At 43.0% G+C, this 23,397-nt stretch overlaps 1 protein-coding gene across 3 annotated transcripts in view; it reads right to left on the bottom strand.

Annotated features, from left to right (window-relative positions):
• The window catches only part of ZNF423 (zinc finger protein 423), a 422,985-nt gene that overhangs the window by 203,915 nt on the left and 195,673 nt on the right, over positions 1-23,397 (bottom strand). For all 3 annotated transcript variants that reach the window (XM_083750440.1, XM_083750441.1, XM_083750442.1), the window contains one exon: positions 10,879-11,079. In XM_083750440.1, coding sequence (XP_083606566.1) covers positions 10,879-11,079 — 201 coding nt within the window. The remainder of the gene's footprint in view (positions 1-10,878; positions 11,080-23,397) is intronic.

Consider the following 23,397-nt stretch of genomic DNA (forward strand, 5'->3'; position numbering starts at 1 on the left):
CTCAGTTCATTCGCTGAGCATGTGAAGCACACACCCGCACTCCCCAGTGCCTGGCACCTGGCTGTCATATCTCTGGGATCAGATTCCCCTTCTCCAGGGGATGGGATTGAGGAGTCAGAAGCAGAACTGCATGCAGGGACAGCCCCAGAGGCAAGTCCACCAGATGAGTCTGTAGTATCAGTCCGTCAAGCATTAAAGGCTTCCCTAAACAGGGCTGCCTTCAAATGTCTTCTAAAAGTCTGGTAGTTGTTGTTCTCTTTGACATCTCGTGGGAGGGCCTTCCACAGGGCGCCTTTCAGCTGGGTAGCTCAGTTGGTAGAGCATGAGACTCTGGGGTCGTGGGTGCAAGCTCCACATTTGGCAAAAGATTCCTGCATTACAAGGGGTTGGACTAGATGATCCTTGTGGTCCCTTCCAACTCGACAATTCTATTTTTAGGACACAGTTTATTTTTGAAGTTGTTTTAAATGGTTTTTAATATTGTGTTTTAATGTTCTAACCTCATCCTGGGATCTTAGGGTAAAGGACAGGTAACAACAACAACAACATGCAGGGAGAGTTTTATCCCATGTTGCCCTTTCACACATTTTTTCAATGTGTGTGGGGGGGGGGGTCAGGGAGATCACCTGAACTTTCCTTCAGTATTGGCTTAATGTAAGGCAGGATTCTCCTCAAACTTTGGGGTAGTGTTACTAGGTTACTAAGCTGTAAAATTTAATGCACTCTGCAAAGATCACTGTAAAAGAGGGAAATGATTGCATTGCTGCAAAAGGGGGGGATTCTTTTTTTAAAAATAGAAAAGAGCAAAAACCTTAGCCAGGTTAAGAGGGAAGGACTTGATTCTGTCAAATAAAACAGCACTCTCTCCCAGCCAAAGAAAAATAAAGCAGAACCAGCAGGTCATTACAGCTACAGCTGTATAAACTAAGGCTGCAATCCACCGGGAACTTCATCCTGAGAGTCGCGCAGGAACACAGATCTGCTTCAGTGCGCCTTGCGCAAGGCAAGATCCCAGTGGTACAGGACAAACAAAGGAAGTATTGCTCCGCACAACATATAACCAACTTCTGGGATTCAGGAACAAAAGGTGCAGTGATGACCACTGACTTTAGCTAGCTCTAAACTGAATAGAAATGCCATAGATGCTAGGGCTATCGATGGCAGTGTGTGGAACCAAACTGGAAAGACTCTGGGTTCAAATCTTCTCTCGGGTTGCAATCCTAGCCCTACCTAACTGGGAGTAAGTCCAACTGAATACAACAGGACTTACTTCTGAGTAGGCATGGTTAGGACTGCACTCTCAGCCAGGAAGCTCATTGGATGACAATTTCTGTGCCTGACCTACCTCATAGGCTGCTGTGAAGAACAAAAAAAGGAGGGGAGATGGGCAGTAGATTACATACAGCCCACCCCCAAACTCATCAGAGGAAGGGCAAAATAAGCATGCAGTTAAGTATAAACATAGGAAACGGCTTCGCACCAAGTCAATACATTGGTCTATCTAGCTCAAAGTGTTAGAAACTCAGATATATAACCTAGGCTCCAAATAGCTCCTTAAACCAAAGTTACAGTCACCAAAACAGAATGTCTAGTTGCCATTTTGGGGCGAGAAAGCTCTAAAGTCTTATTTTGCAATGATGGACTGACTGTGATTGATAGCTGCACATTTGGCTAGTTCAGATGACAACCTTGAACTAGGTTAAGAGTTTTAAGAATCTAAAGAAGAAAAGTCACTTGATCCAGGGACAGTCCACATATATATATTGGCCTATTCTGATCTCTTTTTCTTAATGGTGACTGCTCCTGTTCAGGCTGCACAGAAAAAGCATTTTGCTTTCTGAAATTCATTCCAATTATGCAGATAAAATATAACTCTACAGGATGGGGCATTAGTGTGTGAAAAGAGTAAATATCCAAAGATCCCCAGGCATGCCCTTCCAGATGGTAGAGATCCTGGCACCCACACATCTTTACTTGGTCACAAGTGGTCAATAGCCAGGTGCAAAATACGCCTGGCTAATTTCAAACACTGCTAGCTCAGTAATGTCTGCACTGATTGGCAGCAGATCCCCAGGGTTCCAGGCAGGTGTCTCTCCCAGCCCTACCTGGAGATGCTAGGGGTTCAACCTGAAACTTTCTGTACACAAAGCAGATGCTGTATCGGTGAGCCAATGGCCATTCCCTCTGAACAAAACATTCAAAAGCTGTTAGTAGTGGCCTCCCTACTTTCTGATTGTTGAATGCTGCTAAATTGCACCACTTAATATATTTATAGGCCTTTATATAGATCAACAGGGACGCGGGTGGCACTGTGGGTTAAACCACGGAGCCTAGGACTTGCAGATCAGAAGGTTGGCCGTTTGAATCCTCGTGAGGGGGTGAGCTCCCATTGCTCGGTCCCTGCTCCTGCCAACCTAGCAGTTCAAAAGCACATCAAAGTGCAAGTAGATAAATAGGTACCACTCCAGCAGGAAGGTAAATGGCATTTCCGTGCACTGCTCTGGTTCGCCAGAAGCAGCTTAGTCATGCTGGCACATGACCCGGAAGTTGTCTGCGGAGAAACACCGACTCCCTCGGCTAATAAAGTGAGATGAGCGCCACAACCCCGGAGTCGGTCACGACTGGACCTAATGGTCAGGGGTCCCTTTACCATTACTTTATATAGATCAGCAGCTCTATTAACATTATGTATGTACTGTAGCAAGACAACTGCCACTCTTTTAATCTGCGCATACAGGAACCTTTAAAATTTAACATATATGTGCACATATATTCCATGCTGAAAACAAACCCTGGTGATCAGGCAATGATGCATTTTATGATTAACTACCAAAATAATCTTTTAGTTATAATCAAATCTACCATGCAGCAGTTTAGAAGCACCAGCCGCCTCCACACTGGCGATTTCCACAATGAGCTCAGCTGCTGCTTGAAACAGACAACCTGTAAAGTTCTCAACAACAGAAGAGGACCTCATGAAATGCTCAGGGACCCCAGTTGTAACCTCATATCGTCCAGTTCATTGATGTGCTAATGTGCTCCATCCTCAAGCTGAGAAACCAGAGAGGCAGAAATTTACAAGCCGCCACCCTTCCCCAGTGGGTGGGAAAATAGGTGTGGATAGAAGAAGCAAAAGAAATCTGATCTGAAATTGAGGGAACACTATCTTCTTCCTATCATTTAATAAATAAAACAGGCTAAAAGCCTGTCCCAGTCTTCCACTCTGGGAGGTGGGGGAAAGCACCTTGCACACATTTTGCTAAGCCAAAGGTTTGTTATAGACAACAAAATACAAGTCATGTACAAGTCATGACATACAGCAATGGCAACAACAGCAAGTGCAAAGAAATTGCGTTGTTTTTGAATGTGAAATATAACAAACTTAAATTTTATAGTCTGTCTGAACTACTGCCCAAACTTGTTTATTTTATAGAGGGTGGAGCTTCAAATTGGTGCTAATGCACCAGTTCTGATTAGCTTGAAGTACAGTTGCCCATTATGTCTGATACAGCAACCTGCATTATAGTCACTAATCAGAACTACCTGAAAGATTTTATCTCCCTTTGCGAACCTGCCCTGGTCCTCAGGTAAGAACCTTTCTCTTGGTGCCACAATTGGAGCTGATGCAAGAGAGAGCCTTTTCTGTGGCAGCTCCGATATACTGCGGAATTCACTCCCAAGAGAGATCAGATTGGCTCCCTCTTTGTTATCCTTCTGCCAACAGGCTAAGATCTTCCTGTTCAAAGAGGGCTTTGAATACTAAGGAGCAGATGATGCTGATCACTGGGTTGCTGTACGGGGGGGAACTCTATCTTAATTACTGGTTCTAAACATGTTGTTTTCATGTATTTTAATTATTGTTTTTAACTAGATTATTTTCATTACTTTCCATTTTATAATGTTTTTAAATGTTGGAAACTACCATGAATCCCAACTTGAGGAAAAGGTGGAAATAAAAACATTAAGTAAATAAATAAATAAATCTTAAACTGCAATTTGGGCATTGGCCATGGTCCAGTCATGGTCAGATGACAAAACAGACACGGGCTTCCTGCATCCACACACAACCCCTGTACCTTGGTTTACCATAGCTTCCCTTTACCTCCCAAACCTAGAAACTATGGTTAATAGCTTACAAACAAGCCAGAATATGAAGCCACATAGAAGTCATTAACTATACAATCCTGGTCCAGGCACAACTGGAAGCTAGGGTTAACCGCACCTTCCTGGCTCAATTCCCTATTCATACACAAAGAGAGGGGCAAAGGGGTTACATGATGCTGGTGTATATCTCAGCTTGAGAAGATGTTAGGTAAAGGTAAAGGGGCCCCTGACCATTAGGTCCAGTCGTGACCGGCTCTGGGGTTGCGGCGCTCATCTTGCTTTACTGGCCAAGGGAGCCAGCATACAGCTTCCGGGTCATGTAGCCAGTATGACTAAGCCACTTCTGGCGAACCAGAGCAGTGCACGGAAATGCAGTTTACCTTCCCGCCGGAGCGGTACCTACTTGCACTTCGTGCTTTCAAATTGCTAGGTTGGCAGGAGCAGGGACCGAGCAACAGGAGCTCACCCCATCGCGGGGATTCAAACCACCAACCTTCCAATCAGCAAGTCATAGGCTCTGTGGTTTAACCCACAGCGCCACCAGTCCAAATTAAGTCACTATTTGATCTCACAAGAAAGGTGGTCAATGAGTAAACTCTGCCTACCCTTTCATAATAAGGGGGGGGTTTCCTATATGGGGACTTCAACCCCCTTTTAATGATCAAGAGTATGAAATAGGGGGCAGTAGTTTTCCTGGACTAAGCAGCACAAAGAACAAGTATACACAAATAACTTGGATATTTAAATAAACTATCTAAAGCAACGCAGTTGCCTTCCAACTATCTTTTGTATAGATACAATTACAAGCTGAGATATGCAGAAAGGGAGACAAAGTATCTAGTAAAAGGAGTGGGGTGGTTTTGGAAAAATTGGAGATTTTGATACCACAGTGGTACCTCGGGTTACTAACTTAATTCGTTCCGGAGGTCCGTTCTTAACCCAAAACTGTTCTTAACCTGAGGTGCGCTTTCGCTAATGGGGCCTCCAGCTGCCGCCATGCCGCCGCTGTGTGATTTCCATTCTCATCCTGGGGCAAAGTTCTCAACCCGAGGTACTACTTCCAGGTTAGTGGAGTTTGTAACCAGAAGTGTTTGTAACCCAAAGCGTTTGTAACCCGTGGTACCACTGTAAATGCCAAGGCGTTTTTGTTTGGGGTAGGTATTTTCGTTTGGGGTAGAAATTGCTACAGCTACTCTCACAGTGGTGGTATATAACCTAAGCCTATGGCATATGTTTAATTTTGCCCAGGCTTTCCCTGACCCATAAGATTCAACCCTATTTTATGTGTTTGAATCTTCCGCTTTTCAGTTTTTTTCTATGGGGTTTTAACTTTGCTGTTTTGTTTTAGGCTGAGCTTTTGTTCTTGGTTTTTTCCTTGTAAGACTAGATGCCACTTAGGAGATGTTTGAAACATTAAGCTTTAAAAAACATAAATTTTATTTTATAGATCCAGGGAGTTGACCCAGAAGAGGGGGCCAGTGATTTATGGGGTTTGGCAGCACCAGGGGAAGAAGAAGAATGGTCAGAGCCATCAGAAATGGAGATGGGTGCATGGGACGTGTCGGAAGGAGAGACTGTTCAAGTGAGGGACAGGTCAGTCAAATCCCCACTATCTCCCGCCCTCCTGTCTCGTAGAACCAGGAGGGGCTTGGAGAGGAAAGAGCAGTGCTGACTTCCATTTAGGAGAAGCCTCAGGTTGTGTACACACACCCCATCAGATGAGGGTACATAAGTGGGAGAAAGGTGAGGTCCTACTGTTGCTGTAACTGCTCAGCAAGGCACAGACCTGGGGACAACTGCCAAGAAGCGTGTGTGTGTGTGTGTGTGTGTGTGTGTGTGTGTGTGTGTATCCAGAGCACCTTGGGCATTGTTGTAAGTGTGTGCTTTTGTCAATAAATAATGAACCATCACACATGTGCCTTCCTTGGCTGAGTGTGCCCAGGACACACAATACAAGCATTACACAATACTATAATGGTAACGTGGAGGAGGGACGCGGGTGGCGCTGTGAGTTAAACCATGGAGCCTAGGGCTTGCCGATCAGAAGGTCAGCGGTTCAAATCCCCACAACGGGGTGAGCTCCCATTGTTTGGTCCCTGCTCCTGCCAACCTAGCAGTTCGAAAGCACGTCAAAGTGCAAGTAGATAAATAGGTACCGCTCCGGCGGGAAGGTAAACGGTGTTTCTGTGCGCTGCTCTGGTTCACCAGAAGCAGCTTAGTCATATTGGCCACATGACCCAGAAGCTGTACGCAGGCTCCCTCGGCCAATAAAGCGAGATAAGCACTGCAACCCCAGAGTCGGTCACGACTGGGCCTAATGGTCAGGGGTCCCTTTACTTTACCTGTAACCTGGAGGAAGTGCAGAGGAAGCGACTGCATTTGAGCTAAACAATTCTCCCTTCCTGATCCCCTATTTAAGCTATGAATGTGCAGCAAATGAACAACATGAATATGTACGGCCATGTGGACTAGTAAAACTTCTTATGGGCTAATCACTTTTATGAACTTAATTGCTTGGATGCTACCTCCAGCACAACCTCTATGTACCACAATCACATATTAACATTATGCATCATAAGGCTAAGAGTTTTACAGTAAGACCTGAAAAAACTAGATTGGTTGTGTGGGCCCCATTTCTGAACAGAACCAATTGAAGATGGAGAGAGATGTCAAAGTTTCCAACTGAGGTTTAGCCCTGAATGAAGGAGAGTTACGAGGAGCTCAAAAGGGTTAGGCTAAAATGGCTGCAAACTTCATGCCAGGGCAAAGCAACTGATTTCAACACATATTTTAACGTTCTTGCACTATAATGAATTTCTAAGGGATTCCAGTGAAATAGATGGTGTATCCTATTCTTTGGGAGCTATTGCCTATGTTCCTGCACAGCTCCCAAGCTGCAGGGTCTTCTAAACTTCCGCATCCCTGAGGAAGTCATTAGTTATATTATATCAGCTGCAAATGCAACATTATCAGCCCAAATAAATACCAGTATTGATCTGAAGCCACGCAAGACGCTTAACAGCATCAAATAGAAATATGGAAAGCTAACTCAAATACTACACATTATAAACTCAACTCTGTCAGACAAGAACCTGCAAATAAGACAGATAGTGTCCGAAATTCAGATATATGACTTTTATTCAAGTTTCTTGATCTTCCAGTACCAAAGCTCTTGCTCCCTTTTTGCTGTGAACACTTGGAACTGGTTCACACTTTGGCTTGAAATCCTCGTGATGTGGTGGGGAAAGTATGGGCATGTGCCCTTCTCCATATAAGGAGCATGAAACATGAGTGCACAGGGGGCCATAACCATTCACACCAAAGTTACGCAATTGAGCATCTCCTCTTTGGGGGGGGGGGTATGAGCCCCTGTGGCCCAACACATGGAGCCACTTGTATAACGTGTCACCACTTTTGTCACATGTTATCTTGTTGCCTCTGGGGTCGATTTATATTTCAGTATCTTGCTTTATCACAATCTTGATTCTTCAAATCAGCTTACAAGCCACAAAAATGTAGAGTAATAGATATCAACCACAAGACATACACCAGTGATGAGAGGACTGGAAACTAAAAACAAAAACATAGCCGCAAATGAAACAGATCAACACAGTGTCAAATACTCTAACTTCGTATGGGTATGCCTGGGCAAATAAAATTCAAATGCCTAAGCAAATAAAATTGGATTGATCAAGAGCCTAACAATGGTTGTAGCTGGCAAAATGTTACCTATGGAGGGCACTTGAAAGGCAGAGCACCATCATGGACAAGATCTGTTACATAGGAAGATAGGGAACTGCCTTATAAAAGTAAGACTGTCATTCTAGCCCAGTACTGTCCACTCTGACTGGCAGCAGCTCTCTAGGGTTTCTGAAAGGGGTTTTTCCAATCACTTGCTATCTGAACCTTACAAATGGTGATGCAGAGGTCGAACCTTAGACCTTCAGTGTGCAAAACAGATGAGCCACATCTGAGCCATAGAACTTTCCCCCTTCTCTGGGCACTCTCTTCTAACCTCAGGAGGATGAGGAGGAGCTCAGAGAAGGGCTTCCCAAATGATCCCGAAGAACAGGCAGGTTCATTTTGTGTGAAGCAGCCAAGATCAAGTGCTACCTTTGGTTAGAGAGAAGATTTTGTATCTGTGCACTGTTTTTCGATTTCAGATACCTTGCTGCTGATTTTCTCCTAACCCTTATTTTTAATGCTGTTTTAATGGATTTTGTTTAAATACATATTTTTCTGTTTATAGAAATCTCTGCCATTATTGCGGAGGAACTGATATTATTACAAGAGTAGGGAGTTGTAGTTCTTGGGTTTTGTTGCCTTTGATTATGTAACAAAGCTGTAAAATGTGTGTGTGTGTGTGTGTGTGTGTGTGTGTGTGTGTTTGTAAAGGTGGGTGGGTCCATCTTCCCATCTTAAAATTACCACTAATTAAGACACACAACTTGTCAACCCATTTTCCAATCCATGTGCAAGAAGTTAAGACTGTACCTGGGTTTGAGAGTTGCCGTTGTTGTTTTTTATGTAGAGCTTGCTCTACCCAGACATAACACATGCATAGGCAAGTGAGGCAGAGTGCTAAAACATTTATGTGTTCTTTTCCTTAATGTGTACAAAGTATTCCTGCAGCAGCTGGTGCACCTCTGCTTGCATCTCCAGAAGGCAAGATGCTTCCCAGCACTATGAACCCAACCATCACCTAATCAAGGGTGAGTGAGCCAGCAGCTACACGCCTCCCGTCATGAACAAGGACTACTTTACAGCTCCCGAAAGAAACTGCCTATTGTCAAACACATTTACAAAACGGAGAGGGCCATGTTGGAATAAACAGTCACACAGGCACAGCATACATACAGAGAGAGAAAGGCCGGGCAGATTCTGTAGGTGGAGGGGAGGAATACTATCAGGCTTTATACAGCATATTCGCTTCAAAAACATCTATTTGGCACCTCCTTTTACAAATACTTACCCTGAAATGACAATCCTTTTGATGGATTTTCAAGCTTATTCTTTTAGCACCACCCCCTGGTGGTGGCTTGTTCCAACTAACCTTAGTGAAGATTAACCACCATTTAGGGTTTGGATGCCACACTAAACTGTGGTTGAACAAAAACAGAGGCTTCTAATCTCACAGCTGAAAATCTTTTTCATAAACCAATTCCTATCAGTGAATATGCTCTCCCTTCTTGGAAGGCCTGCTGAAATAAAAATGCTTTCCGTATGCACCATAAAGTAGAGATTGTTGGCGCTGGTCTGCAGGCGTCTCTGCACTAAAGACTCTACTTTAAACAGTTGCAGAGTGACCCTCCAGCGCATGCAGTACCACACAGATAACCCTAGTGATCAGGCAGGGATATAAAAAATAATGCAATGTCCTGGTTGATAAGTTGTATAAGTCATTGGATACTTACTAACCACAAAACCTTAAACCTGACAAAGTTGCATCTCAGCAGACAATGCAGTTCCCTCAGCATCAGCCACAAGCCATATACTTCTGGAACAAGTATAAGGGCAGGCCTACATAGAGTGCATTGCAATAATTCAGTCCCGAGGCTAACAATGTATGGACCAGCATAGCCAGGCTATCCCTATGCAAGAACAGCTCTAGCTGACATACCAGCAGAAACAGGTAGAAAGCCACCAAGGCCACCTGGGGCCCCAAGGACAAGGAGCATTTCCAAGAGAGCACAACCAACTCCAGAGCAAGTCACTGATCTATATCCTCAACCACTCTTCCACAGGACATCCAGAATTCAGTTTACAAGCCCTCAGCCAGCAAATCACTGTGCCCTGACACTGTTACACACAGGGCACCAGAGTGCAGTCCAGAAACTCTGCACTCAGGTGATTCAGGACTGCTAGTGGCAATGGTAAGACTATGGAGCAATGTCAACATTTCTAAGTCATTTGTCTCCCCTTCTGAGAGGAAAGTAGGAAGCTACCTCATACCAAGTCAAAGCATTGGTCCACCTAGCTCAACACTGGCGGCAGCTCTCCAGGATTTCAGATGGGGGCTCCACCTGGAGATGCTGGGGGTTGAGTCTTGGACCTTCTGAGATGCTCTACCACTAAGCTACAACCCTTCCCAGGTATTCCAGGTTGCAACAGATTCGAAAGGGCTGGTATCTGAACTACAATGAGTCCCAAGCATCCTGGCATTCAAGGTCTCACAAGCAGAAGTTTGCTGACAACCTCTCCACAACTTCTGTGAATCTTATTTTAAATTCCTAGATGGCAGCCCCAAAGTTTCTAGGCTCCTGGAAACTAAATGCCCTGCATGCTGTTCCATTCTTTTCTCAAGGCCTGACCACCTATTCCCAACAATGCCTTGCTTCAGAAATAATTGCACTCACTTGAGTGGCTCAAAACACTCTGGATCCATCCCCAGCGTTTTGAACACTTAAAATAATTCCACTGAATTAACACAGAATTGTGGGAAGGGAGTGAGGAGGTGAGGGAGTTTCACAGGCAAACTGTCTAGAAGTTTTATTGCTTATATAAAAAAAGATAAAACAACACTAAGGGTTTTTCCCCCTTTAATAATCTAATATAATTACTGTCAGAATTGCAACTGGAAAAGCAAAGTTGCTTTTTTATTTTAATTTTATTAAGAAGAAGTGAACAAAGACTACCCAAGGCACCACAATAAAATTACATTAACTGTAAAATTACATTATTAATTCTTTAATCTCACTTGAGGCCTCAAGCTGTTGCTATGTCCAATTACCCAGCTAACCACCTGTCAGAATTGTAAAGCTAGTTTAACATTACCTCCAGGACAGTTGTGTGCCCTGTGTTCGGTCAGGTCTGCCAGCGAATCGAAGTCCTGCTGACAGTTATCGCAGGTGTAAATTGACTCGTCCTCCATGTCTTCATCTTCCTCATTTCTCTCTTCCTGGCTTGTAATGCTGTTCCTCTCTTCCAAGGCCCGGCTGTCCCTCGTATCATTCTCCAGTTCCCCTCCAAGGCCTCCTGCCAGCAAGAACAGACGCTGCGGTAAGTTGGGATTGCATGGAAGTTTCAAAAAACAGAACAACTCGATTATCAAGTTAGCAAGTCATATAACCGCACTTTCGTTATGATTCCTCTCACACTTTCAATTTATTGAAAATACAGTAATTACATCATCATCATCATCATCATCATTACTACTACTACTACTACTGCTACTACTCACCCCTTCACCCTTAGGTCCCAGGGCAGGTTGAAATATTAAAACACAATGTCAAAAAAAAAAAAGGTTTTGAACAGTTTACAATCAAAAAAATAAGGTGGGTCCTAAAAATATGCACTTCAAGTGTCAAAAGCCAGGGCAAAGAAGTGTGCCTTCAGCATTCACTGGGAGCTGTATTGTGAATGTGCTAAATATACCTCTGTGGGAGGGAGTTCCACAATGTGGGAGCTGCCACAGGGAATGCCATCTCCCAGGCCCCTCACTTCAAGCCTATGAGGGTGGAGGAACTCCGAAGAGGGCCCCTTCTGCCAATCTCAGCACCTGAGACGGTCTATAGCGGAGGTGGATTACGTGGGTGGGGTGTGTGTGTATCTAAATGGCCTCTAAGTAGCACACCACAATGATGTCTTTAGTAGCTATTTATTTCAATTTTTATTCCTTCCTCACTTTTGTTCCAATAGAACACATGCTTTACTTTCTTATTTCATCCCTTAACAGAAAATAATGCTGATTGTCAGTGATATTATTTCAACCATTATTATTTCTACACTACACTGAAAATTGACGAGGTTTAATTACAGCCTAATAATAAGGCTAACATGCCATTTTTCAACTCTTTAATTCCCCTCCGCCAGCCAGAAAATAATGACCACTCAAATACTAAACAGTAAAATGAAGAGAGAAATCAAAGTATATTCGAAGGCACTTTTCTGAAACAGCCAGAGCTACCTTGCTAAACAGGACAAAGAAAAGCCACACTACTGAATACCTGCAGGCTGATTAAGATGAAAAGGAGAAATGTCCACCTAAAAGCTCTCCCCATGGTGCTGCAGCCTTATGGCGCAGCTGTGAATCTGAAATCTCCATCACTATCGCTAAAACCCTGTCTGTAGGAACATAGGAAGCTGCATTAAACTGAATCAGACCACTAGTCCATTGAGCTCAGCACTGCCTATACTGACTTATAGCAGCTCTCCGGGGTTTAAGGTAAGGGTCATTCCCAGCCCTACCTGGTGATGCCAAGGGCTGAATCTGGTGATACCTTCTGTATGCAAATTGGTTATTCCACCATTGAGCTATGGTCCTCCATGCAGAAGAACCAAATGGATAATCCAATCAACTGCAGAAAGGCAATGCTGGGCACAGGCCCAGAGTACAGCCATCTATCCATGCAGCTAGAAGCATCAATCTGTAAATTCAACCTGGCTTCTGTATTGCCCAGCTTTTAAACCAGGAACAGGTAGCCTTGGGTAAAATTTCATGTTGCACTTGGCCTAATTCATGGGGGCAGCACAGGCAGAGAAAAAACAGGAGTGGCAGAAACAGTAAGAAAAGGGGTATCCCATTTACCATTGGCTCAACCCACCCCACAGTTCTGGCCCCAGACCTGTCTACCATGAGTAACATAAGAATTGCCTGCTGGATCAGGCCAATTGCATATCTAGTTCAGCATCCTGTTCTAAAAATGGCCAACCAGATGCCTGTGGGAAACCAGTGAGCAGGACCTGAGCACAAGAAACCTCCCTTTGTTTCCATCAACTGGTATTTCGAAGCATTGCTGCCTCCAACTGTAGATGCAGAGCATAGTCATCATGGCTGGCGGCCACTGATAGTCCTATCCTCCTTGAATTTGTCTAATTCTCTTTTAAAGTCATCCAGGTTGGTGGCAACAAAACATGCAGGATCTTATTTGATTGGTATCTCACCCCTGGTTTTTAGAAAACATTGATGATTTCAAAACAAGGATGTTCAACAGTCAAACTGCTCGTATTCTTCTTAACCTTAAAAAAAAAAAATCTGCAGATCGGGAAGGCTTTGAAAAGCAGTAGAGGACTTGGGACCAACAAAAGCCTGTCACCCTAATAATGCCATTATTCTCACCAGGCATTTGGGAGACAGCTTGGAAGAATGATTTGTTTCTAGATCAAGGGGCCCCAAATGCCTCAAAAGCCTAGAAGCTGGCTGTTCATGTACACATAGTAGACCCCACAAAACAAATCCTCAGCTCTCTAGAAAGTAAACATGGGAAACCCTTAAACTGGTGCTAATGGTCGAGAGAATTATTTCCAAATTATAAATTAGGATTTTAGCGCATTGTTTGCCATTTGTATAATCCCTTTAAGAAAACAACTCATGGATCAATGGCTCCCATCTCTGAGGCTGGAAAGACAGTTAACATTGACCAACACTGATAAACTGGAACTCGGCCAAGAAATACAATTTATTTCACACTCAAAACTGCTAAGCCAGTGTTGCAACTATTGGTGGGGTTCCTTTTAACTCAAGCCACTGAAAACCAAAATTTCACAAATTCACCGCACTGAGCAAGCTAGCATCAATCTACTAATAGGGGACAAAAAAACCACACTGTATAGTTTTCCAGGGAGTAATCACAGTGGGTGACACCCTTTGGATAGAAATGGAAATATTAAAAATCAATGCATGAGCTTTCAGTGTATCATAAGATCTCTCAATGTTTAAATCAACACCACATTTTCAGATTCAGCAGTTGTTACACTATACCAGCACATTAGCCACAGAAACCTTCCATTAAAATATCTAGCTGTTGAGCTTTGTGCTGGTCACAGGATTTGGAAAGAAATTCCATTTTTCAAGTAACCACCTACATCTGAACTCGTGTTGATTCAAGCAAAGTGCCATTTTCACAGTCTTATGCTTGTTTTTTACGATCTCCTTTTTCACTTTTGTAAAAAAAATAAGACAGTAGTGGGAGAAAGAAAGCCATAGACCTAGACGGCTCTGTAGTACTATTTGTATTATAATAACAATAATAAGCCACAGTTAAGTCCGCATTTTCCTCCAAGACTGCATTCCAATTATCACTTTCCATTTTGTCATATTTACTGGGTGCACCTTTTGAACGTCTTCGCATTCCAAATGCAAATCACGAACATTAACGCCAATTCAATCTCTTTAAAACCTGCGTGTCCTGTAGAGCTGATAGTTAATAAATCAGGATGCCAACTCACTGATTTTATAAGGCTGAAACCTATAAAAAGAGTCCAAGTATATAAATTTAATTTAAAGAACTGCCATCCAAATCTGCCCCAGCCACTAATGGAAAACGTACGAGCAGCCGAACGTTGCCGAAGACCGGAAAAAAAGGTTGGGTGAAAATTCATCCAAGGGACCTATTTTTGTTATTCATTTCTAAAGCACTCAGAGTATTTTGCAATTCGTATTTAAGCACCCCTCTGAGATAGCTCGTTGATATTTTTTCATTTTAAAGTTAGGCTGCAAGCCTGCTCAAAATCGCCCACAACCACCACAGGGAGATCACTAGAAATGCTTGTGTGGTGGCAGACGCTCCAAACCGGGACTGTGAGATGTCAAAGACCCCTTCCCAATAGGCCTGGAGATCAAAAAGGTATTAACAGGAAGACTTTCAACACAGTCAGGGCAGAGCCAGGCAACTGGTTTAGACTTAGTGCCAGGCTACCTAAAAGGGGCATTCCTCTCTAAACTAGGGTAGCAATCATGGTGATCTCAAGACATTGGAGGGCTACAATTCCCATCATCCCTGGCCACTGGCTCACTGACTGAGGCTGATGGGAATTGTAGACCACAACATCTGAAGGGCCCCCACATTGGCCTCCCACTGCTCTATACAAACCAGTCTGTCCACTGTGGTTAGGAAGAAATGCCCCTTTTGTACATCCTGCCACCAGCAGAAGTACAGTTCATGTGTGTAAGGAAAAGGGCCTTCTTGGTTGTGGCACCCAGAATATATAGCTCCCTTCCCCAGGAAATGTAACATGCCCCCTATTTACCAATATTTGTCCATTCTCTGAAGATTTGATTTTGGCAGATCTTTGGTTTACGTTATCAATTGTTCTTTTGGTTTCACTGTGTATAGAAATTATGTCATTTTTTCCAGATTTTCTGTTGCTTTTCTCTTTTAAAAAAGTAATTACAGCATATCTGTTTAAAATTATGATATTATATTAGGATGTGTGCTTTTATTTTGTTATGTTACCTGCCTTGAGGGTTTGTATGTTTTGCTTATTCATTAGATTTACATGGCTGTCCATCAGTAAAGATTCCCTTAATAGCTTACAAATGAGACAATATTAAATTTATGTTGTACAATCACTAAAAACAATAAAAAACAACAGTCAAAATAAAACTCTGCTCTTTCCTTATAACAGAGACTACATAGCCAGTTTACCATGTGGATTAAAAGCATACTAAGTCACAAGGGGCCACGGCTATTTTAAAATGGAGTTTTTAAAGCTGAGTGAATAAAAAGACTGCAGACACTGGGAAGGCTGTTCCATAACTGGGGTGCCACCACCAAAAGTGTCTCTTCTCTAATGGCCACTTACAACAGAGCCTGTAAGTAGAGTGAGGTATGTTCAATTAAAATAATGAACGTAAGTTGGCTACGTCCATTACTTTAACTAGGTCGACTTTTGAGTATCACTAATGTTCGGATATAAACCTATTAGGAACATACGAAGCTGCCTTATACTAAATCAGACCAATGCAGTGGCGTAGCATGGGGGGTGCAGGGAGGGCCGGCCGCACCGGGCGCAACATCTGGGGGTTAGGGTTAGGGGGCACAAGTCCACGGGTTAGGGGGCGCAAATTACTTGCCTTGCCCCGGGTGCTGACAACCCACGCTACGCCACTGGACCAATGGGCCTGTCTACCTTAGTAAAGTTTACACTGACTGGCAGCAGGTCTCCGGGATTCCAGATGGGTCTCTCCCAGCCCTAACCTAGAGATGCAACTGGGGATTCAACTCAGGACCTTCTTTGTGAAAGGAGGATGTTCTGCCACTGGGCTATGGCCTTTCCCCCAAATTACTAAAATAGAGCCCAGCATAAACTATATATCCAAATAACAATTCACCATGACACCTCTGCAGTCCAATCTGCAGCAGGGACATCTCTCTCACACATGGTATGTGCATGCAGCGTCCCCATGCAGAAATTGTACCCATCTTGCACGAAATGGCTCTTAAGACTTCTATGCATAAAATCCTTCTTTCCCCACTCTCTCCCTCAATAAAGGGAGAGGGAAGGAACACAACTGCAATACGCAAACATGGGGGGAAAATTATTTGGTCCAGCACGTAGTTAATGGTGTTGGCTTCCTAAGACTTACAACTTAATAAAATTGATCTCACTGCAGCACTGTAATGAAGAACAGTAGGATATGGCTACCCTTGAACCACGGAAAATTGTATATTGTTACCTCCTCCTGACCTCCTAGCGCTGCGACCATTCTAACTTCTCCAAGCTGTCATTTGTCCGATTTTGATGGCAGATGGAAGAGGAGAGCAAACACAGCGAAGGAAAGGAGGGCAGGGGTGAACAAACCTTTATCGGGTAGGTCTGCTTGGCAATAATAACACAAGCCAATGGCACAGGGAGCACCCAGTGCTGTACATGTGGCATATACATATCAGTGAAGGATGGAAAATACAAACACAGTTACTATGCAGAGCCCTTTTAGGTGGCCTTCTGCTACATATACATGCAGGAAAATGGTTCTGTGGCAAAAAATCAGACCACAGGCCATAGCTCAGTGGTAGAGAAACTGCCTTGCACGCAGAAGGTTCCAGGTTCAATCCCTAATCTCCAGGTAGGGGTGGAAATATCTCCTGCCTTAAACCCTGGAGAGTCATTGCCAGCCCGTGTAGGCAATACACATTGACTGGCAGAAGCTCTACAGCGTTTCAGACATGGGTCATACCCAGCCCCACCTGGAGATGCTGTGGAACCTGGGACTGGGTGGCTTCAATTTTCACCTGTGAGAGGGGGAAGACACAAAACGTTTCCTCACCTTTCCAGTCTTGCAATCAAGCTATGGTCCTGTATGCTAATTGCAAATTCAGCTCTCTGAGCACTGATCCTTACATAACTATAACAGCCCCTAACTCAAGAGTACCCTGGACATAATTCAGTTGGTTACAGCGTGGTGCTAATAACACCAAGGTTGCAGGTTCAGTCCCCATATGGGACAGCTGCATATTCCTGAATTGCTGTGGGTTGGAGTACGTGGGTCCCTTCCAACTCTACAATTCTATTATTCTACCTGGAAGGTAACAGAAATATGAAAGCTCCTTAGGCTAAAAACCTAGTGTCCAATTTTGGGAAAGGATATTTGAAGAATTAAGCCACGTTGCAAGATAAGATGTACACTGTGACACTTTTTGAGGAGGAACAAGCAAAACTCCATGACAAGTAACTAATCGCCTTCCTTTTCATGTCAGCACATCAGCTTATAGTGCCAAACTGGAAAAGTCTGGAAAATTTACATATTGCTGTGTAGAAACAAAAAAAAAATGGACAACAGCGCTGACCAAAAAATTGACCAATCAAGTAAGAGCTCCAGCAGGCAGATGCAATTTAGATTATTTTCTTGAAATATTTTACAGAATTTTCTATTACAAGTTCTGGTGTTTGGCATCTTCTGGAATCACAACTTCAGGTTCTGTTCCATCGGGGGTGTGGGGGGTGGAATGTTCAGTAGATTTTGTAACTAATTTGAAAGTAAATAAAACATATTAAAACAAATATGAAAATGTCCCCAGAACAGTCCAATGTGGATTAAGAATGCTCAGTGGCCTAGGCACACTGTCTGGCTGTGGGAAGCGGGACAGGGGCAGAAAAATGAGCAGGGAATGGAATCTCCTGGAAAGGGGCAAGGGTGACTGGCAGGAACTCTGAGCAGCAGATCTCCACACTATGTGATTTTGTTGCTGGTCCCACTTGTACTACGTAGTTAACAAGTAGAATCAGTCATTGAATGCTGCTAATTTTTTCACGCTGATCAAACTGCGCGTCATTTCATTTTCCATTATAGCCAGAATCTCCTACAGGAGTGCTCATATTAAGTTTCTTTATTTTCATCACCAGAAACATGTCATCTTTAATCAGCTTTTCTTTCCCTTTGCTTAAGAATTAGGAAGTAGTTTTTCTTTGTGCCTTTACTTCCCTCTTTTTTTAGGTTCGTTATTAAAAACTTAAATCATACAAACATGTATAACATGCCAAGCACATTCCTCAATGGCTCCTAAACCAACCTTTTCATTAGCTTTTAACATTTTCTTAGGGTCATTTTCCACAGAAAGGCAAATCCACACAAAAGGAGCCCGCTTGCAATTACTCTTCATGCTCTCCCTAAACACTTATGCTACTAAAGTGTGAAATGTCTTCTAAACACAAAGACAGATCTCTGGGAAGTAATTACAAAAAAATGCATTCAGGGGCAATAATTCTATATTAACTGTCAGCAGCATACATCTTCTGAAAAGGCACTTGTTACAAAAGAATTATGTGTGGCAGAGGAAGGCACCAAAAGCAACAGAAAATTGCAAGGATGCATTAAACCTTAGACTCCAGTTCCCTCATCAAGGGTCAATTTATGCTTAAATCATTACCTTGACGTCAAACCTGAATCTGCCTAAAAGTCATTTAAGAGATGTTAACGTGCAAACTCAGTGAACCTGCATGGAGTAAACCAATATCTCTTTAAAAACAAAAAAGAAAAAGAACACCTTCCACAAGTAGTTTATTAAATTCTGCATCTTTGTTGGTTTCAGTTAGTGTTGGCTTCCCAAAATTTGGGTCCTGTGGTTAAACGACCTAAAATTATCATTCAGGGCAAGGGGAGTTCATGCCGTGATTGGACATGCTACGTGACACACACAACTTTTAAACCATTTGACTCTACATCAGACACGGTGAACCTGTGGCCCTCCAGATGTTGTCAATCTTCAGTCCCAGCCAACATGGTTAATAGTCAAGGGAGATGTGAGGTGTAGTCCAACAACATCTGGAGGCCACCAGCTTGGCTACTCCCACCCCAAAAATGGGCATGGACAGTTGTATTATTCCCTCTTCATCATCTAGCCTAGGTATGGGAAGCTTTTGGCCCTCCAGATGTTACTGAACTACAACTCCCATCATTCCCGACCATCGGTCATTTTTACTGGGGCTGATGGGAGTTTAAGCAACTTCTGGAGGGCCAAGGGTTCTACACACATCTAGCCCTCCTCTGCTGAGAGGGGGTGGGGTGGAGTTCATATTTGTGGTGCTCAGTTCTGCTCAGGGGCCTGGCGGAGGAGATGATTGGTGCCACAATTTCTCCTTCTGCTGTCGCTTCGTTTAAACCAACATTTATACTCATGTCACTCTACTTAGTCGCTTAGGTTTGTGGTCAGAAAGAAAACATTAGGAACTACACCAGAATGATCCTTGGATGAGTTAAGTGACAACTGTTTGATCCTGGCTTATTTTAGCTAAATGCTCTTAAAACAAACCACAGCTCCACGCATCCATAAACCATCCCAAACTATGGTTAGCTGTAAAATGAAAGCAGAAATTTCCCCCTCTTACATATGACAGAGGGGAGGAGGGAAAGAAATCACACGAATCTGAAGCCTGCCATGGCAATCATTCTGACCAGATGTGGGAAGCAGTGGGCACTCCAAATGTTATTGGACTTCAACTCCAATCAGCCCCAAAGAGCATGTCCAGTAGTCATGGATGGTGTGTGTTGGAGTTCAGCATCTACAGGGCCACAAGTTCCCTGTTCCTGGAAGATTAGATTATTGTTTGAACTGAGCTAGATTACCGTGTCCAAGAGTCACAGCCTTTTCTTTAATGGTAACGGAATGGAGAGAGGCTAAACACCAAAAAGGGAAGCAGCTTAAGTAATTAAATAAAGTCTCGCCAGAGTTTTCATTAGTAACATTTTTATTTGCCTGGGTGCTCCCTGCTTCTCATATTTCTTCCAAGGATCCTTAATTGGGCTCTAATATCTGATGGAAAGTTCCTCGAGTCCTCTCATCCTCAAAGGGCACCCAGGAAAGGTGGGGGACCAGGACTGCTCATAATACCATTTTCCAGACAGAGCTAATAATGACTGTCTCCCACTAATGAAAAGGGGGGGGGGGAGGTTGCTGCTGTAATTAAGCTCAAGAAGAGTTCAGTTGGTGGGGGAAGAGAATTAAATTTATTTACATGCTGTTCTGCTGCTGATGAAGCACTAGCTATTTGGGAGGCCTCCTAATTAACCCTAATTTAGTTCCTGTACACTCTTTTTGTATTCTCATTCCCCACATACTTCCAGCAAGGTAAACGGAAATAATAATAATAATAATAATAATAATAATAATAATAATAATAGATAAGCCATTTTTAAAGTAAAAAGTGGACTTCTTTACAATGGACTTTTAAGGCTCAGAGTTAGGCCTTAAATTGTTAAATTTGCATTCTAGCATTTTTTCAATGCTGACAATTAAGAAAAACCACACTTGAGAGTTTGACTCACCGCAGAAGCACAATATATAGCAATGCCTTGGGAGAGAGGAGATTACACACAGAAAATTCTTTTCTTTAACCTTCTTGCAGACATTTTCCTGCCAATGTTCTCTCCCCCCACACACACACACACTTTTTTTTTTTACAGGGATGCAATGCCAGGAAGAACTGCTTCCCTATGGACCATATCTTCAGAGAACTGCACTAGGAGGGCAGCGGAGACCAAGAGATCCCATGTCGAACACAACAACGCTAATTCAAAAAAAAAAAAGTGGAGGGGGAGGAACACTACATTTCTTACATCTCACAATGTTCTGCTGTTTTGTCCCTCTGTAACCTTGGTCTGTTAGGCAGGAATTATCACACTGAAAGTTACACTGCTTTTCCTTCTGCGTCTTAAGGAGGGAGAAATTTTCTCCAACATTTAGTCTTATTATTTTAAAAAAACTTTTTTTATTAATAACAGTTCTCAGTGGATCACAGGTTGGGGATTATTATTATTAAACTAGAATGTATCTGTTCTAAAGCAGTCTTCACCAATCAAGTGCCCTCCAGCAGATGTTTCAGACCACAACTACCATCAGCCTACAGTGGTGTTCATCAACCTTGGGTCCTCAGATGTTGCTGGACTACAACTCCCATCATCCTTGATAACTATCTAAGGTGGCTGAGGTTGATGGGAGATGTAGTCCAACAACATCTGGGGACTGGACTCAAGGTTGAAGAACACTGAGCTGGGGGCTCTAAGGTGGCTCTAAAGAGATTCTTCTTCCCAAGGCACTGTGCCTGCTGTTTATAGGCAGATTCAGTGTTAGAAATTCACCAGGGGGCAGGGGTATTTTGCACTTGGCTATCAGCCACGCAAGTAAAGATGCCCAAGCACCAGGATGGTGCCTGACATCTCCACCATCTGCAGATACATGTCTGGGAATCCTTGGATCTTGACTGTTTTCACATACTAGCAACACATCTCGTAGAATTGTATCCATGATATTTTATCTGCACAATCAGAATGAATTTCAGGAACCAAAAAGTCGTATTGAAAAATATGACTTTTGAGTTGTCTGGCCCAAAAATGGCAACTAGGCATTCCATTTTGGCGACTGTAACACTGGTTTAAGAGCCTAGCTTATATAGCTGAGTTTCTAATACTGGGCAAATTCCATTCATCCATAAAAGAACATTCATCCTAGGCAACATCTCATTTATATATTTCTTTCCTCATTTCTACAAGAGCTGATACTTTTATTAACTGTTCTGAAAATTGCTTCTCTTCTCCATCACTCATTATCGTGACCATTCCCTAAAATGCTTCTCTTTCTTCAGACTCCTGAACATCAGATGTTATAGCTTCCACCTCACTCATCTTTGGACAAGAAGTACAATTTATGGGGCCCTGCACAACATCCCCAGCTCCGATGGTTCTTCTATTTTATGAACATAACTCTCTATGAAAGCAGCTGTCCAAAAGGGTTGGATTTGGGGACACTCCCACCACATGTGGAGATATGCGCCTATAGAAGTACAACCTCTCCAGCATTTTGGTAAGGTTCCTGGATGTATTAACACCATTTTCCTTTATGTCAGATGCCATCGATAGATAAGTTTCAAAGTGAATTCCCTTCTTTTGGCTGAGATGGATTTAAAGGGAGGTTTGGACCACATTGTAGTCCATTGGGTAGAGTTTATTTCATAATCTATGTCAAGACATTTGAAAACCAAGGTACCACCGTACAATATAGTATTTTCTATATGGTGCCCTACATGACTCACTCATTTAATGACATCCTAAAAGGGGTCCCCATTCCAAAAACCTGGACTTCCTCCAAAATAGTCTCTATCCCAAAACCATTCAAAGATAGCCTCAAAGTAGAATCATATTGCCAAATCTCACTGATAAATCAGGACTACAAAATATTCACATAAATCCTGACAAACCGCCTAAAAGTATTCGTACACAAACTAACAGCCCCAGACCAAGCTGGCTTCATCTCTGGTTGCAACATAACAGATTTCATCAAGAGGTTACTGAATCTGATCAATCATAGCAAAATAACTAAAAATCCACTGACAATTATGTCCCTAGATATACTCAAAGTCTTTGATTGCTTAGAGTGGAAATACCTCCTAGCAGTATTAACTAGCATGAATTTCGGTCCCTCTGTACTATAAACCCTCAGACAAATTTATTCCCAAGCCTCAGCTAAATGCACAGTCAACAACTTCTTCTTCTTCGGCGATCACTTGTAGCCGAGTAAGATTGTCTTCCATAAACACGGTTTTAACAATGAGTCTGTAAGCGACTGTGGAGGCCAGTTCTGGATCCACACGTCGTTCCACATTGGGGACATTGGTTTCTGGGCAGGAGCTGATCACGGTGTGGATTTGCCAAGCGTGCCTTCCTCTTAGCATATTTCTCCCTTGCGTCCTGAGTTTGAGTATTTTCAAAGCCCATGACACCTTTGCTAAAGGAGCGCTCACAGGCCAGTGTTTCCCAGTTGTCAGTGTTTATACTACATTTTTTTAGATCTGCCTTGAGACAGTCTTTAAACCTCTTTTGTTGACCACCAGCATTATGCTTTCCATTTTTAAGTTCAGAATAGAGTAGTTGATTTGGAAGACGATCATCAGGCACCTGCCCAATATGACCAGTGCAACGAAGTTGATGCTGAAGAATCATTGCTTCAACACTGGTGATCTTTGCTTCTTCCAGTATCCTTATATTAGTTCGCCTGTCTTCCCAAGTGATGTGTAAAAATTTTTGGAGACACCGTTGATGGAATCCTTCAAGGAGTTGGAGATGGAGTTTATAAGTAATCC

Source organism: Podarcis gaigeae (assembly GCF_964106915.1).
Source record: "Podarcis gaigeae genome assembly, chromosome: 8".
NCBI classification, from domain to species: Eukaryota; Metazoa; Chordata; class Lepidosauria; order Squamata; family Lacertidae; genus Podarcis; species Podarcis gaigeae.